Source organism: Erpetoichthys calabaricus, chromosome 16 (genome assembly GCF_900747795.2).
Source record: "Erpetoichthys calabaricus chromosome 16, fErpCal1.3, whole genome shotgun sequence".
NCBI classification, from domain to species: domain Eukaryota; kingdom Metazoa; phylum Chordata; class Cladistia; order Polypteriformes; family Polypteridae; genus Erpetoichthys; species Erpetoichthys calabaricus.
The window spans coordinates 52961132-52977693 of NC_041409.2; the positions used below are offsets into that span (position 1 = coordinate 52961132).

Below are 16562 nucleotides of genomic sequence, written 5' to 3' on the forward strand. Positions count from 1 at the left end.
TGTTCCAAAACTCTGGTCGTAAACAGATTTGGTCGTGAACCGAAGCAATTTCCCCCATTGGATTGTATGTAAATACAATTAATCCGTTTCAGACCATACGAACTGTGTGTAAATATATATATATTTTTTTAAGTTTTTAAGCACAAATATAGTTAGTTAAACCATAGAATGCACAGCATAATAGTAAACTAAATGTAAAAACATTGAATAACACTGAGAAAACCTTGAACAGAGAAAACTAACATTGCAAGAGTTCGCGCTATACTGTAGTCTTATGACCCGATCGCTGTAAACATTTTTTTTTTTTGAGTTTTAAGCACAAGGGAAAAAGGAACATTTGAACAAATCCGAACTTTATTTAAAAGCCAACCAAGAAAGTAACATTGCAGGAGTTCACACTAATAGCATTACAACCCGATCGCTGTAAACACTCTTTTTAAATGAGTTTTAAGCACAGGGAAAAAAATGAACATTTGAAAAAAGAGAAAAGTACCATTGCAACAATTCACTCTACAAACAGAAAAATTAACATTTGAAAAATCCGTAATACAAAAACTAACCATAAACCACCAAGAAAACTAACCTTGCATGAGTCGAGTTCTGGCATGAAGTGAGGAGGAACTGGGTGGAGAACAATCCGGTCTCGTCGCAGTCGAAGACTTGTTGCAGGATGTAACCTTCGTCCTCCACTAATTTTGTGAAATTTTTCATGAATTCTTTCGCAGCTTCAGCGTCGTAACTAGCAGCCTCTCCATGCCTTACCACACTATGAATGCCACTTCTCTTGTGAAACCACCCTCTGCTTTAAATTCCTCACTTTCGCCACTCGTAGAAGGATAGTTTTGCAGCAAATCGCCATGAATCTTCCTGGCTTTCTCGCATAACATCACCTCGCTTACGCTATCCCCTGCAAGTTGCTTCTCGTTCAGCCACACTAGCAACAGTTTTTCCACCTCTTCCAGCATTTGAGGCCTCTGCCTGGTTAACGCTGCAACTCCTTTTGCAGCATCAGCTGCTTTAATAGATTCTTTCTGCTTTAGAATAGTCGAAATCGTAGATTTTGACTTCGTGTACTCTGCGGCAAGATCAGTAACACGAATGCCACGCTCATACTTTTCAATAATTTCTTTCTTCGATTTAAATGTTCTGCAAAACTTCTCACCACTCACCACTCTTGCTTAGAAGGCATGGTTAAGTGCAAAAGCACACGAAATACTGTAGAGCACAAAGAGTTAACAGGTAAAGCATGCACGTCTGACTGAGAACAATGAACAGGGAGAGGCTGAACACGTGCTTAAATACAGTAATCGCCACGTACAAACCGGAAGGGAAATGAAATAGAGCACAAAGAGTTCACAGCGAAAGCATGCATGCACGTGTAAGCACGTCTGACCGAGAACAATGCAACATGTGCGGAAATCATCTGCGCGCACAAACCGAAAGGGAAATTGGCTTGTTCGTATACCGAGTGTGTGGTCGTGAACCGAGGCAAAAGTTTGGCGCACTTTTTGGTCATAAACGGAGTTGTACGTGAACCGAGGTTCCACTGTACTGCCAATACTGATTCTATGTGCAAGAAAGGACAGAGCCGCCTGTACTTCCTTAGAAGACTGGCATCCTTCAACATCTGCAGTAAGATGCTGCAGGTGTTCTATCAGATGGCTGTGGCGAGTGCCCTCTTCTACGCAGTGGTGTGCTGGGGAGGCAGCATTAAGAAGAAGGATGCCTCACGACAGACTGCTGTCACTGTCCTGCTCCACTGACAGACTGAGAAGATCATTCCTCCCCCAAACTATGCGACTCTTCAATTCCACCAGGGGGGGTAAACATTGAACATTATTCAAGTTGTTGTGTTTTTTTTTTTTTTGTTTTTTTTTTTTAACCTGCATTTTTATTACTCTCTAATTTAATATCTTTTTGCTGCTGGAGTATGTGAATTTCCCCTTGAGATAAATAAAGTATCTATCTATCTATCTATGTATCTATGTATGTATGTATGTAGTAAGGGGCCCTGGTGGTGTTTCTTGACACATTAGCGCTCAATATCATTCATTTTCATACTAAGTAAGCCAGTAGTAAAGGTTCACAATTGAAACAAATTTTTATGCTGTTGTCATCCATTTATGATGGTAGTTAAATTTGGGAAACTACTTTAGAGAGAGAGAGAGAGAGAGAGAGAGACAGACAGACAGAGACAGGAAGGGTTGGGAGCATGCACTGATATAGAGCGTTGCTGTACTCCTCATATGATTGACTACTCAGGATTCCTAATTAAGGTACAAGGGCAGTCATATGGGAGATAAAAGAAAAATAATAAATGTGGCAATAGGCAGTTGAGTCCTCAGGTGTGATATCTGAGCAGTTGGCTGTTTGATGTTTACTGTGGTCTTTTCTTTACTTGCAGGTGCTTGATGAAGAAGCAGAAGTTTTCATTGTAAAAATGTGGAGGTTATTAATTTATGAAACAGAGGCAAAGAAGATTGGATTAGTAAAATAAACATGGAAGGAGGGGAAAGATGAACTAATTTAATATTAGCTGCTTTCCATCCATTATTCAGTCCAACATTAAACTATTGTTCTGGATAATTCTCTCCGGGGGCTGGATTTTTAAAACAAAAAGAAGAAAATCAATGGATGTCTCACCTGTGAATTTTTTTCTTTTTTTTTTTTTTTTTTTTTTTTTTACTTTTTCAAGCAGTAATGCAAATCAGCATTGTTCTGGTTGGTCTGTTTTATTTGTGCACTGATTTTAGTGTGCCCTGACAAAACTGTACTGAGCATGTTCTGAATTAATAATTCAGGTCTGCTCCTAAAGATCTGCTTCTTCTGTTAGTTTCTTGTCACATGTTAGCCTTGAGTTCACTCTCCAGCATTTGAATTTTATATTAATGTTTCTATGAATAATTGGCCCATCAGTGGGATGACACTTGGAAAATCGGAGTTTGAGGTCTCACAAGGAAATCATCAATGCCAAAATTGAATTATTTAACTCGGCATCCTGTAGCAGATTGGTTACTCAAAAACATGGAAGTATTTTTCTTTGTCTTGAGTATCCCCCATAAAGTGTTTCAGGTCTTATTAGAATTTTTATTATTGTTAAAACAAGTAACATTCTTGATTCTGATTTTGTTTGTGCTGGCCAAATTTGCCTAGTCTTTTCCTCAAGACATCTTGATTTGTGGTCTAATACTTATTTTTCTTGTTGTCCAATAAATGACAATAGCCTTAGATGACCCACTAAACTCTTTTGATTTAATACTTTTGTAATAAAAAGACAAGTGATACTTCAGCTGTGGTCATGAGATGTCCAACGTCATTGTTAATGTCCTTTTAAAATATGCTGTTCAGAAGAATTTCAGTGACACTGTTCAGTTTCCTTTCAATGAATTGAGTGATGTTTTTGTTTGACAAATCTTTAGCTCTTTACTCTTAATCTGCAGTTATCCTAACATACCTAAACTTTCTTTTGACCTTCAGTATAACTTAATGTCTTTCTTTATTGTGTATCTTCTAACATGTATGTAACTCAACGGATTCAAAGACCAGGTAGGTACCTATGTTGCAGAGATGGTGCTTCTATTGTTTACTGATCGGTATATGCTGGCACATTAAAAGAGAAAACTTCAATGTCTGCCAGTTTGACTCTCTAATTAGTACTACCACAAACGACTGACCATTTAATAGTTAAATCACATATTTTACGAACAGTTTTTGTTGCTTATTAGCAGCATGATCTTCAGGGACTGAAAGTGTAGATATGTCAGTTGTTGTCAAACAAAGCTTTTCTGAAGGTAACCCCTTCAAAGTTATGTATAAACCCACTGGCCCCCTTTTGCTTATTTACTACTTCTTTGGGTTTAATTCCTTGTCTGTACTTTTCACAGTAAACTTTATGCTGGTTCTGTCCTGCTTTTCAGTGTTTTTTTAAATGTAGGACTTGGGCCACACAGCTTTGTTTTGACTCTTCTATGTCTTAAATTTTAGAATGACCTCTTATCACTAAACTAATGCTGTTTCAGTGTTGCTGTCCCAATACTTTTGTGGGTGAGAACTTTTTTTTTGTTTTTCTTGAACATGGATGTTAGGTTAGGTTTGACTCGGATAACATTAACAAGATTAGAGCATGTTAAAACGGCTCAAGTCATTTTTTGCCTCTCCTTTAGAGCTTCTTATCCCTGATTTCCACAGAACGGTTGAATTTTTGGCTCTGTCTGGTTGCTTTGTATCTAAATGATCAACAAAATTGAAGACTCTTACCCAAAGACTGTCAGCCAAATGCTTATCTTAGCCAGTCTGATGTGATTAAATTTTAATTTTGTTTTGTTCAAATTGCTGTAAATTTTCAAGTCGTACAGTAACTGTAAAAATGTTGGAAACCTTTTGTGCAAAATGTATATATCGGCATTGAGATGGACCTGCTGTGAACACCAAGCACTGGGAACCCATGCTAAAAATAATTTATTTTGGACCTCAAAGTATATTTAGTTTAAGCTTATGGCTTAATATCTTTGTAAATAGTGCTGGGTGAACAAATTCAAACTTTGTCAGGCTTCTTTTTTGCCAGAAGACAGTTTTTTTTTTTTTTTTTTTTTTTTTTTAAAATGATGGTTCTTAGAAAGCTTGGACATTTCCATATCAGTTTTCAATGTGTATAAATGGAGGCTGATTGTAATATTATGCATTAAGCATGGTTTAATAAAAATAAAATTTTTTTACATGTACATTTTTATTAGGATTCTCTTAACAATAGTCCTTAGATAGTGGGTTTATAGTGTGTCTTTGTAGAATCTTGTAAGGTGCCACTCTTTGCGAAGATCGACTCAAATAAGCTAAGAATAAATATACATATACCTGTGTGTGTATGTGTGTGTGTGTGTTATATATATATAACACACACACAGTCATATGAAAAAGTTTGGGAACCCCTCTCAGCCTGCATAATAATTTATTCTACTTTCAACAAAAAAGATAACCGTGGTATGTCTCATTTCCTAGAAACATCTGAGTACTAGGGTTTTTTTAGATTTTTAGTGAAGCAGTATTTAGTTGTATGAAATTAAATCAAATGCGAAAAACTGGTTGTGCAAAAATGTGGGTCCCCTTGTACTTTTGCTGATTTGAATGCATGTAACTGCTCAATACTGATTACTTGCAACACCAAATTGGTTGGATTAGCTCGTTAAGCCTTGAACTTTATAGACAGGTGTGTCCAATCATGAGAAAAGGTATTTAAGGTGGTCAGTTGCAAGTTGTGCTTCCCTTTGACTCTCCTCTGAAGAGTGACAGCATGGGATCCTCAAAGCAACTCTCAAAAGATCTGAAAACAAAGATTGTTCAGTATCATGGTTTAGGGGAAGGCTACAAAAAGCTATCTCCGAGGTTTAAACTGTCAGTTTCAACTGTAAGGAATGTAATCAGGAAATGGAAGGCCACAGGCACAGTTGCTGTTAAACCCAGGTCTGGCAGGCCAAGAAAAGTAAAGTAGTGGCATATGCGCAGGATTTTTTTTTTGTTCTTTATTTTGCCTTATACAATTTCTTGTATTAGGAATTTGTTAGTTTTCGCATACCCCTTGGGGTCAGAGTGCAGGGTCAGCAATTGAAGGTTAAGGGTCTTGCTCAAGGGCCCAGCAAAGTAGAATCTCTTCTGGCAGTGGGATTCGAACCGGCAACCTTCGGGATACCAGAGCAGATCCTTAGCCTCAGAGCCACCACTCTGCCCTGATTGTGAAAATGGTTACAGACAACCCACAGATTACCTCCAAAGACCTGCAAGAACATCTTGCTGCAGATGGTGTATCTGTACATCATTGTACAATTCAGTGTAATTTGCACAAAACATCTGTATGGCAGGGTGATGAGAAAGAAGCTGATTCTGCACTCATGCCACAGAGTCTCTTCTTGTATCCAAATGCTCATTTAGACAAGCCAGATTAATTTTGGAACAAAGTGCTTTGGACTGATGAGACAAAAATTGAGTTATTTGGTCATAACAAAAAGTGCTTTGCATGGTGGAAGAACAACACCGCATTCCAAGAAAAACACCTGCTACCTACTGTCAAATTTGGTGGAGGTTCCATCATGCTGTGGAGTTATGTGGCTAGTTCAGGGACTGGGGCCCTTGTTAAAGTGGAGGGTCTGATTGATTCAAACCAATTTCAACAAATTCTTCAGGATAATGTTCAAGTATCAGTCACAAAATTGAAGTTACGCAGGGATTGGATATTCCAACAAGACAATGACCCAAAACACAGTTTGAAATCTACAAAGGCATTCATGCAGAGGGAGAAGTACAATGTTCTGGAATGGCCATCACAGTCCCCTGACTTGAATATCATTGAAAATCTATGGAATGATTTGAAGCAGACTGTCCATGCTCGGAAGCCATCAAATTTAACTGGAGAGATTTTGTATGGAAGAATGGTCAAAAATACCTCCATCCAGAATCCAGACACTCATCCAAGGCTATAGGACGCATCTAGAGGCTGTTATATTTGCAGAAGGAGGCTCAACTAAGTATTGATGTAATATCTCTGTTGGGGTGCCCAAATGTATGCACCGGTCTAATTTTATGATGCATACTGCATATTTTCTGTTAATCCAATAAACTTAATGTCACTGCTGAAATGCTACTGTTTCCTTAAGGCATGTCATTTATGAAAAGGAAGTTGCTACTTTGAAAGCTCAGCCAATGATCAACAAATATCCAAAGAATTAAGAGGGGTTCCCAAACCTTTTCATATGACCGTGTGTGTGTGTGTATATAATATAATTTTTTTTTTCTTCAATCCAGTCATGGTAATCAATCAGTTTAACTGTCCTTTGTTTTGGAGTTTTTAAATGTAACAGAAATGTGTGGAGATTTGTTTCTAATGTCGAGTTTCTAAATTACTTTTTAAATCAAAAATAGTGCTTTACATAAGTTTTACAGCTTGCCAGATCAGGCCCTACCACATGTACCAAGTGTTGGTACAGGTAAAAGCCCATCTCACAGTATAACTTCACATTTTACTGGTTTTGGTTGAAAATGGTGTAATGTAATTTTCAAACCAAGCTGTTGTGTTGTGCGCCGTCCATCACACAAGCTGGTGACCCTCAGAAACTTGTGTTCTGATTGGCTGGTGACTTTGGCTCTGCCAGATCTCTTCTATCAGTTTCTTCCAGTTTCTAGTGGCCTTTGGATTGTGTAGGACACCACAGGACTCACCGACACTTGGATTTTCTTTTCTCTAAGGGTAATAATGCTCTGTCTCATTTCATTTGTTAATTGCTGTTTTCTTCCAATTATCATTGGAATACTGTCCAAGTCGGACTTCAGAGGGTGTGGTAACACATTCTTTTCCAACTCTGCTTTAAGACGCACAGAGGGTTTTGAAGTAATCAACAGGAGTTAGGACACTTGTGCAGACTGTTTGGTTGAACTTGCAAGGCTCCATTTACTTAAATTGCTGCTGAACATCTGTAGAATTTAACCTATTTGTTGTTCTCTGAAGAAGGCACATTTGTAATATTCTGGTATTTCCCTTTTTTTTTGTTTTCACTAACCTAAACATCAACTATAAACCACTGGCAGTTGACGCATTATCTTTTCACAATTTTAGGTTATTCATTTTATTTGAAGTGATAAAATCTGAAGAAAAACTGAAGTGTTGTAAAACATTTGACCGTTAGTGTACATGTGTTTCCCTGAGGTACTCTATATTTTCACTGAACGCAGTTAACTTGTGATATGCACCAAACTAGCCTGCAAACACCTCCTTCCCGCCCAACTTTATATAAGCCTGGAAACAATTTTACAATTGGACCATTAACGGTTGACTGCCCTTCAACTGCTTTTAATTCCTTTCATTATCACTCGAGTTTTACAGAAACTGTTAGTACTAAGATGAAGAAGTTTAGTGGTTGATAAAATGCATTGGAGAATGGGGAGGGTCAAACACCATTGAACATATTTGGGGAAAACAAAATGGATGGTGCGGAATCATTCTAAGCTAGTGTGCCCAATGTATTTCTACCAGTCTTTTGTCTATTCATGTGTAAGCAGTACATGAATTGGATGTTCAAGATTGCTTTGTACATGTTGGCTTGCAGTTTAGATTAGTACACTTGTAACTCCATTTTATTTACAAAGTTTGGCCTGAATGGGATTTGGGCAACCTTCCACAGGTAAATCTCAGAACCTCATCAACATGTTAGGCCTAAATCAACTCCTTAGGACTTGAAAAGTAGCTAAAAAGCTGTCACCAGGAAATGTCAGCTAATAACAATTCCATTCCAATTCTAGTGCTAAAAATTGATTTCTCAACAACCCTTTTCATAACACTGAATAACCATTAGCTAGCTGCTCTCCCATACTCGGATGGTCTGAAAATTAAGATAATAGATGCATACAATGCTGGGGAAGCTATAGGAAAAAAATCAAAGTTTCCTTTTTGTATTGTTTTACTTTTAGGAAAGTAATAGAGTCAAGGCAGTGCAGTTAAAAAGAAAAAAAAAAAAAAGTCTTAAGACCAAGAAACTTTTCTGAACAAACTGCATGTTTTTCTTAGGTTGAAAGGTGCAACAAAACCTCCAAATAACTGCAAATGATGTGCAGGAAGATCCAGCCAACAATGGAGTCAAGGTGCACCGTTCACAATTGCTGTTTTTCATTCTGTGTTCAAGTTCATGAAATCAAATACAGCACTACCTTAAACATTGCCAAAATACTTGTATGTGAATATTTGTTTGTTGCAGTGGTTTTATTTAATACTTGACACTTCACAACTCAACATAAAAGGTAATTTAATCAGGAGTAGCCAAATGTTTGTGTAATGCCGTATGTCATAAGTGTGGGTTGGGACCCTTGCCCAGCTATTACTGTTAGTATCTATTACCATGCAACATTACATGGGTGTCATATCCGTTGAGTGAGGCAGCCCAAGAATCAGTTGGTAAAGCCCTTCTTGAGATCCCTCTTGGTATTTGGGTGTTGTCGATGCTTCAGCATGTTAGTTTTGACTAGTCTCGGAGATCGCAGCCTTAATTCAAACTTATTAATACTCTTCATATCCTGCCTCTTTTGATCCAAATCTGCAAATTAGCTGCATTGTACACAGCTGTGGAATAAAAAAAGTAAACTTCAGTCGTGTAATCTGAATTTCTTGAGCTTGTGACATGGCTGCTCTGGGCTTCCTTTTTATCTCTCCTGTATAACAAGCCAAATTAACATTTATAAATGCTTTGCAATAAATTTAGATACCTCAATTTAGATTTTAAGATATGTTGAAATTACAACTAGTTATTGTGAAATCTCTGATGCATTTCAGATATCTTAAAAATAGTCTGGATGTTATTTAAAGGTAACTGGAAATGTCATTAAAAGACATTTCACAATATCTTCACACTGGATCATGTTTCAGATGTCTAAAATACATTATCTTGTATCTTCTCCATTTTAAGATGTCTTAATGTATACACAGTGGCTGTGGGGCATCTGTTGGCAAAGAAAGATTCACTGATCTTGACTTTGCTGACGATGCTGTGATCTTTGCAGAGTCAATGGGGGCTCTGATCGGGGCTCTCTAGAGAGACTGAGTGTCTGGGCTTGCGAGGGTCCTGATAAAAACCAAGAACCAGTCCTTTAGTTAGCTCTTGGGCATAGCCATCACCAGTGTGTCTGTCTGCGGAGAGAGTGTTGACCTCATCGAGAGGTTTCCTTACCTTGGCAGTGACATGTCTCCGGTGATTCTTCCTATGAAGTCAGTAGATGGATTGGGAGAGCATGAGGGGTCATGAGGTCGCTGGAAAGGGGTGTGTGGCACTCCCGATATCTGCACAAAGACGAAGGTCCAAGTCTTTAGTGTCCTGGGGCTTCATGTATAACGCCTTGTGTAGAATTCACACTAAAACATGGTGTACGGACAAAGCTAGAAATGTGCAAACACACCGTAAGACAGGTGTAGGCAAAGTTCTGTACACATTCACTTTATAAATCCCAATTAACATGAATTTTAACACATAGCCCCCCTCCTGCTCCCAGAATTTTGCTTATTTGAATATGCACATCAATCTAAATAGCCCCTTCTGTTCAGTGTGTTAAAAGACAAGGGCAAATCATGTGTAACAGAATTTACACAAATCAGTATTTCAGATAATTTTCACATTAATAAAGTGGAAATGCTTTCTATTTATATCAGCAATTTATTCTCTGAAGGCACCTTTGTAACAATGTGTGTGCAGTTGATTGCTCCAATTACATTTAGAAAACCAGATGCTGTGAATAGTGCTTTGGTGTTTGTCCATTCAACCGCTGTGTAAGTACTATAAATCTTGCATATCAGAATGACAAGCGGGATAATACCATCCCATACAGTTGGCATGGCGCGACTTGGTCATGACTGAGAAATACCCGACCAGTCAACCAGTTCTCGCTGAAAAGCTCATGTAGCTAAAAACCTGATAGTGGACAGAACTTTCAAAGGAGCAGGTAGAGCACAATTCCTTAAAGTCTGCCTTTGTAAAGCTGGCACCTATTCAGCACACGGCTATAAGAGAAGAGCTCTTGGAAATCAAAGTCTTTAAATACATGCTCTCTTGTAATTCTTCCATTGGCAATGTCTTCTAACAATGTTGATGCAGCCATGGTAGTTGGAATAGTTTGGCCATTCCATGCACCATTATATTGTTACAGGTTGATTACAATCAAGTGCCTTCAATTTGTAAACATTATGCAGTTAGTTTCGGTGTATTTGATAAAGCCCACGTAATGAACACAAACCTAAAAACAAAAGGGAAACCATATAGAAACAGTAGCACTGCCCTTGTACAGAATCAAGCTGATATGTGCGTTCACATGTTCTGAGGCTGCAGTGAAAATGCATTTGGCTTTATGGAAAGTTTTATACATACAGTACAATACAATATTTTATTGTTGTATGACTGAAAATCACACAAGGAGTGCCGCAATGGGCTTTTAACATGCCCTGTCATTTGACAGCCCCCCAGCCTTAACTCTAAGAAGACAAGAAAATAACTACCAGGGAAAAAAAAATAGAGGAAACTTTGGGAAAGGCAATTCAAAGAGGGACCCTTTTCCAGGTAGGTTGGGTGTGCAGTTGGTGTCAGAAAAATTGGGGTAAATACAACACAATACACAGAACACAAGTAATCCTCAATACAATAGTAATAGTATAAGTACAGAGCAAAATGCAAGAGTAGATTATATCATATATAAGGATTCGAATTACTTCAGAGTCCTGGAGACCTCAGCCAACAAGCTGCCTGCCCCTTACTGGCTGTTCCACAGCCGAGTCAGTGAAGGACCGGCCAATCTGACAAAAGGACCCATGTACCCAATGAATCCAGTACTCCTCTGTCAGAGATGACTTTTCCAGAGGCAGACAAACAACTTGGCAGTAGGGCAGTGGTAACAAGTGCCATATTTGAGGACAGAGAAGAGAAACCGAATAGGTGAGGATTAGTAACAAATTATAAGTATAATACTGAATTACTGATATTTTACTGCTAATGACTAAAAACAGAGATGCAGTCTGTATGCAAGCAGCTTTAGTCAGGGTATGCTAAACTATAGTCATGAGTCTTCAGCCAGGATTTGAAAGGTGAGACTGAAAGGCATCTCGTATAGTAGCTGGCAGATCATTCCACAGTTTAGATCCCTGTAACTAAGAGATCACCCTCTCACTTTTACTTTATTAAACCTTGGAATTAAAAGTAGACCGGCATCTTGAGATTTTAATGTGTGCTGTGGTTTGTAGGTCATGATAAGTTGAGATAACTAACCCAGACCTTGGCCAATTAAGGCTTTGTGTGTAAAAAGGAGGATTTTGGAATCTGCACTAAACCATTGAGCTAGTGTAAGGATTTAAGAACTTGAGTTCTTTTTCTTTCTGCTGCTCCCATTAGGAGTTGCCACACTGGGTCATCTTTTTGCATATCATCCTGTCCTCATCATCTTGCTGTGTCACACCCACCACCTTCATGTCCTCTTTCATCACATGCCTAAACCTTCTCTTAGGCCTTCCTCTTTTCTTCTTGCCTAGCAGCTCCATCTTTAACATTCTTTTCCCAATATACCCAGCATCTCTCCTCTGCACATGTCCAAACCAATGCAATCTCGCCTCTCTGACTTTGTCTCCTAACGACCCTCTAATGCCCTCATTTCTAATCCTGTCCATCCTCGTCACCCCCAATGCAAATCTTAGCATCTTTAACTCTGCTACCTCCAGCTCTGTCTCCTGCTGTCTGGTCAGCGCCACCGTCTCCAACCCATATAACATAGCTGGTCTTACTACTGTCCTGTAGACCTTCCCTTTCACTCTTGCTGATAACTGCCTGTCACAAATTACTCCTGACACTCTTCGTCACCCATTCCACCCTGTCTGCACTTTCTTTTTCACCTCTCTTCCACAATCCCCATTACTCTGTACTGTCCATCCCAAGTATTTAAACTCCTCCACCTTCACCAACTCTACTCCCTGCATCCTCACCATTTCACTGACCTCCCTGTCATTTACACACATGTATTCTGTCTTGTTCCTACTGACCTTCATTCCTCTCCTCTCCTGAGCATATATCCACCTCTCCAGGGTCTCCTAAACCTGCTCCCTACTATCACTACAGATCACAATGTCATCAACAAACATCATAGTCCATGGGGACTCCTGCTTAATCTCGTCTGTCAACCTGTCCATCACCATTGCAAATAAGAAAGGGCTCAGAGCCGATCCCTGATGTAATCCCACCCCCACGTTGAATGCATTTGTCACTCCTACCACAGACCTCACCACTGTCACACTTCCCTCGTACATATCCTGTACAACTCTTACATACTTCTCTGCCACTCCTGACTTCTTTATACAATACCACAGCTCCTCTCGAGGCACCCTGTCATATGCTTTCGCCTGGTCCACAAAGACGCAATGCAACTCCTTCTGGCCTTCTCTATACTTTTCCATCAACACCCTCAGAGCAAACATCGCATCTGTTGTGCTCTTTCTTGGCATGAAACCATACTGCTGCTCACTAATCATCACCTCTCTTCTTAACCGAGCTTCCACTACTCTTTCCCATAACTTCATTCTGTGGCTCATCAATTTTATCCCCCTGTAGTTACTACAGCTCTGAACACCCCCCTTATTCTTAAATATTGGCACCAGTACACTTCTTCTCCACTCCTCAGGCATCCTCTCACTTTCAAGTTCAAAGTTTTATTGTCATATGTACAATAAGTAAACACGTTTCCCTGTACAATTAAATTCTTTCTTTGCTGTGCACACCAAATGCCAATGGTTAACAAACCAACGTATAAAAATGAACATAAATAGTAAGTAGCAAATAAATTATAAGTAACAAAGGCAGCATACTGTATAAAAAACAGAATAGAAGTATAAAGTGTAATGTGCAGGTAGGTGTGTGATGAACAAGTCAAATACAGTTGTGTGAGGTAGATAGAATGAGATGAACCACGGTTATAAACTCCAGTCAGTTATTTAGGAGTTTAATGGCCTTGGGGAAGAAAGAGTTCTTTACCCTGGAAATCCTGCATTTCATACTTCTATACCTCCTGCCTGAGAGTAGAAGTGTGAACAGTTCGTGTTGGGGGTGGGTGGGGTCCCTGAGGATCGAGGCAGTTCTCCTGCGGACTCTGCAGTTGTAGATGCTCTGCAGAGAGGACAGTGGAGTCCTGGGGCCTCATGTATAACGCCGTGCGTAGAACTCACACTATAACATGGCGTAAGCACAAAAGCGGGAATGTGCGTACGCACAGAAAAATCCAGATGCAGGAATCTGTATGTACGCAAACTTTCACGTTCTTCCACTACATAAATCCTGATCAGCGTGAAAAGTAACGCACGTGCACGCGCCTTCTGTCCCGCCCCAACTCCTCCCAGAATTACGCCTCTTTGAATATTCAAATCAATATAAATAGCCTTCTGAGAAAAGACAATGGGAAAAACACGGGGGGAAAAAATAAGAATTTCAGCGAATACCAAGTGGAGCAAAGGAAAAACGTACTATTTGTTGGTTTAAACAGTAATATAATCAACAAAAGGAAGTTGATCGAGTGACAGAGTGTCAGAGAAACTCAAAAGCTCAACTTCACAAAGTCGCTCAGTGCCCGAAATAAAAAAGAAATCACATATCAAAGTCGCTGTGAAAAGGCGAGTCGTAGCCCACCGTCTGAGTGTCATATGAAAGCTTATTAGGGTACAAACAAAAAAATAGGCACACAGTTGGAAAAAAGCACGAAATGTCAACTTTAATCTCGAAATTTCCACTTTAATCACGTAGTTTATTTTGCCATTAAAGTAGAATCTCATAAACTTCATCTTAAAATCGTTTAATTTACTAGTTTCTCAAATCCTATTGTAACTAATGTACACGTTAAATACTTTGTTCTGTATTTGATCTTCTTTGTGCTCTGTGTGTGAATCACTACCTACTTCTTAAATGGGCTTTCTCTTTCTCCAACAGGACACATAATCCATTACATTTGTGATATTACAGCTCTCTGAATAATTAAAATACTGAGATGTATACGTGATATCTTTTTCATGATGATAGGAATGAAAACATGTTATTAAACATGGGAACACGGTGGCGCAGTGCTTGTTCATGTCTCACGCAAGAGGCTTGCTGCGCCATGTGCGACCTTCAATGAAATAATTTATCACAGCAGTACTGTCTCTTTCAAACGTACTAACCTCCAATTCCTGTCCTTACTTTTCTTTCTCCAAATACCCAATCGCCACACAATCAGCTATGTAATAGACATTAAGCCATTTGTAAGCTTAGAACGCCGATTCTTCAAAACTTTTAAGGAACATTGAGATATCTTCGTAGTACATGTTTAATTATTATATCTGTCTATCTTTCCAGTGTCACGTCAGCTCAAGAATACAACACAATGCAGGAACAATCCCTGAACTAGCTAGCGCTGCGGCACCGTGTCCTCACATGTTTAATTATTAACAATACAGATTATTTAAATGAAGTTAAAGTTTTATCTGTATAATATAATCAACATATTTTGCTGCATTTCATCTTAAAAATGAATACCATCATCATATGTAAATACGCACTTTATAAAGTGGCGCAGGTTGTGCAATATTATAACTAGTGCAAGTTTACAGTGAGGTAATTGTACTTATAAGTACAAACAGTTCTACAAGGAGCACTTGATGGACTGATTTAGTGCGTTTAGAGTTCTTGGGATGAAACTTTTTCTAAACCGCGAAGTCCGTACTGGGAAGTCTCTAAAGCGTTTGCTGTGGCTCAGGCAGCGTCTGCTTCATGCTGTATACCTATATTTCTCTTTCCGATCAGCTGCTGCTGTGATTCCCCACTCATATACAGTGATATAAATACTCCGAGTGGTGCAGTGAGAGTAATATGGAAAAAGATGATCTGCTGTGGCAACCCTTAACGGGAGCAGCTGAAAGAAGAAGAAGATGCAGTGAGTGTAACAACGCTAAAGCAGTTATAGTATTTGGAATACTATGGCTATTCCCTGGACCATTATATTGCTGCAGGTTAATTACAATCAGATGCATTACACTAATAAACAATATGCAGTTAGTTTCAGTGTATTTATAAAGCAGCGTCAGGAATGTGGATCTAAGAAAGAAAGGGTGACCACACAGGTACAGTAGCACTGCTTTGATGCTGGGTGCCGCCAGTCTGCAAAACCGAGCGGAGAAATTGCATACGCCAAGGTATGAGGTACCGTGGAAATGTGCGTGGCTTTACGCCAAGTTTAGGTTTTATACATCGCGATTTGAGCGTGGAAACGGGAGTACGCAACATTTCTGTGCGTATGCACCGTTTATACATGAGGCCCCTGGTGATCTTCTTGGCAGTCTTTACCACTCTCTGCAGGTGTTTGCGGTCCATAGCAGTAGTGTTGCCGTACTACACGGTGATGCAGCTGGTCAAGATGCTCTCAACAATGCAGCTGTAGAAGTTGCCAAGGATCTTAGTCGACATACCAAACTTCCTCAGCCTCCTCAGAAAGTACAGCTGCTGTTGAGCCCTCTTGACCAGCTGTGTGGTGTCCAAGTATTTCATACTGCTCACCCTCTCCACTTCAAGCCCTCGGATGAACAGTGGTCGGTGAGGTCTCCTTCCTTATGTCCACTATCATCTCCTTCGTCTTGTCTGTGTTGAGGGTGAGGTTGTTGTCATCACACCATGACTCCAGACTGGCAACCTCCCACCTGTAGGCTGCCTCGTCCTCACCAGTGATGCGTCCTATCACTACGGTGTCATCTGTGAACTTTAGGATGATGCTATCTTTTTGGGAACCAACACAGTCGTGGTTGAACAGGGTGTAGAGGATGGGGCTGAGGATGCATCCCTGTGAGGTGCCTGTGTTTGTGATAATGCTGGCTGAAATCCTATTACCAATCCTGACAGACTGGGGCCTGCCAGTCAGAAAGTGTAGGAGCCAGTCACAGAGGGTGGGGTGCAGACATTTTATGGGTGAGTATATAGGGGATAACCGTGTTAAAGGTGGAGCTGTAGTCAACAAAGAGCATCCTGATGTAGGAGTCTTTGTTCTCC

The 16562-nt window shown here is 39.6% G+C and overlaps 1 protein-coding gene across 5 annotated transcripts in view; it reads left to right on the forward strand.

Moving 5' to 3' along the window:
- rbm25b (RNA binding motif protein 25b) overlaps window positions 1–4721 on the forward strand; it is a 97963-nt gene extending 93242 nt beyond the window's left edge. For all 5 annotated transcript variants that reach the window (XM_028821514.2, XM_028821513.2, XM_028821509.2 and 2 more), the window contains exon 18: window positions 2405–4721. In XM_028821514.2, the coding sequence (XP_028677347.1) occupies window positions 2405–2497 (93 nt within the window). In that variant the 3' untranslated portion in view covers window positions 2498–4721. The remainder of the gene's footprint in view (window positions 1–2404) is intronic.
- The last annotated feature ends 11841 nt before the right edge of the window (window positions 4722–16562 follow it).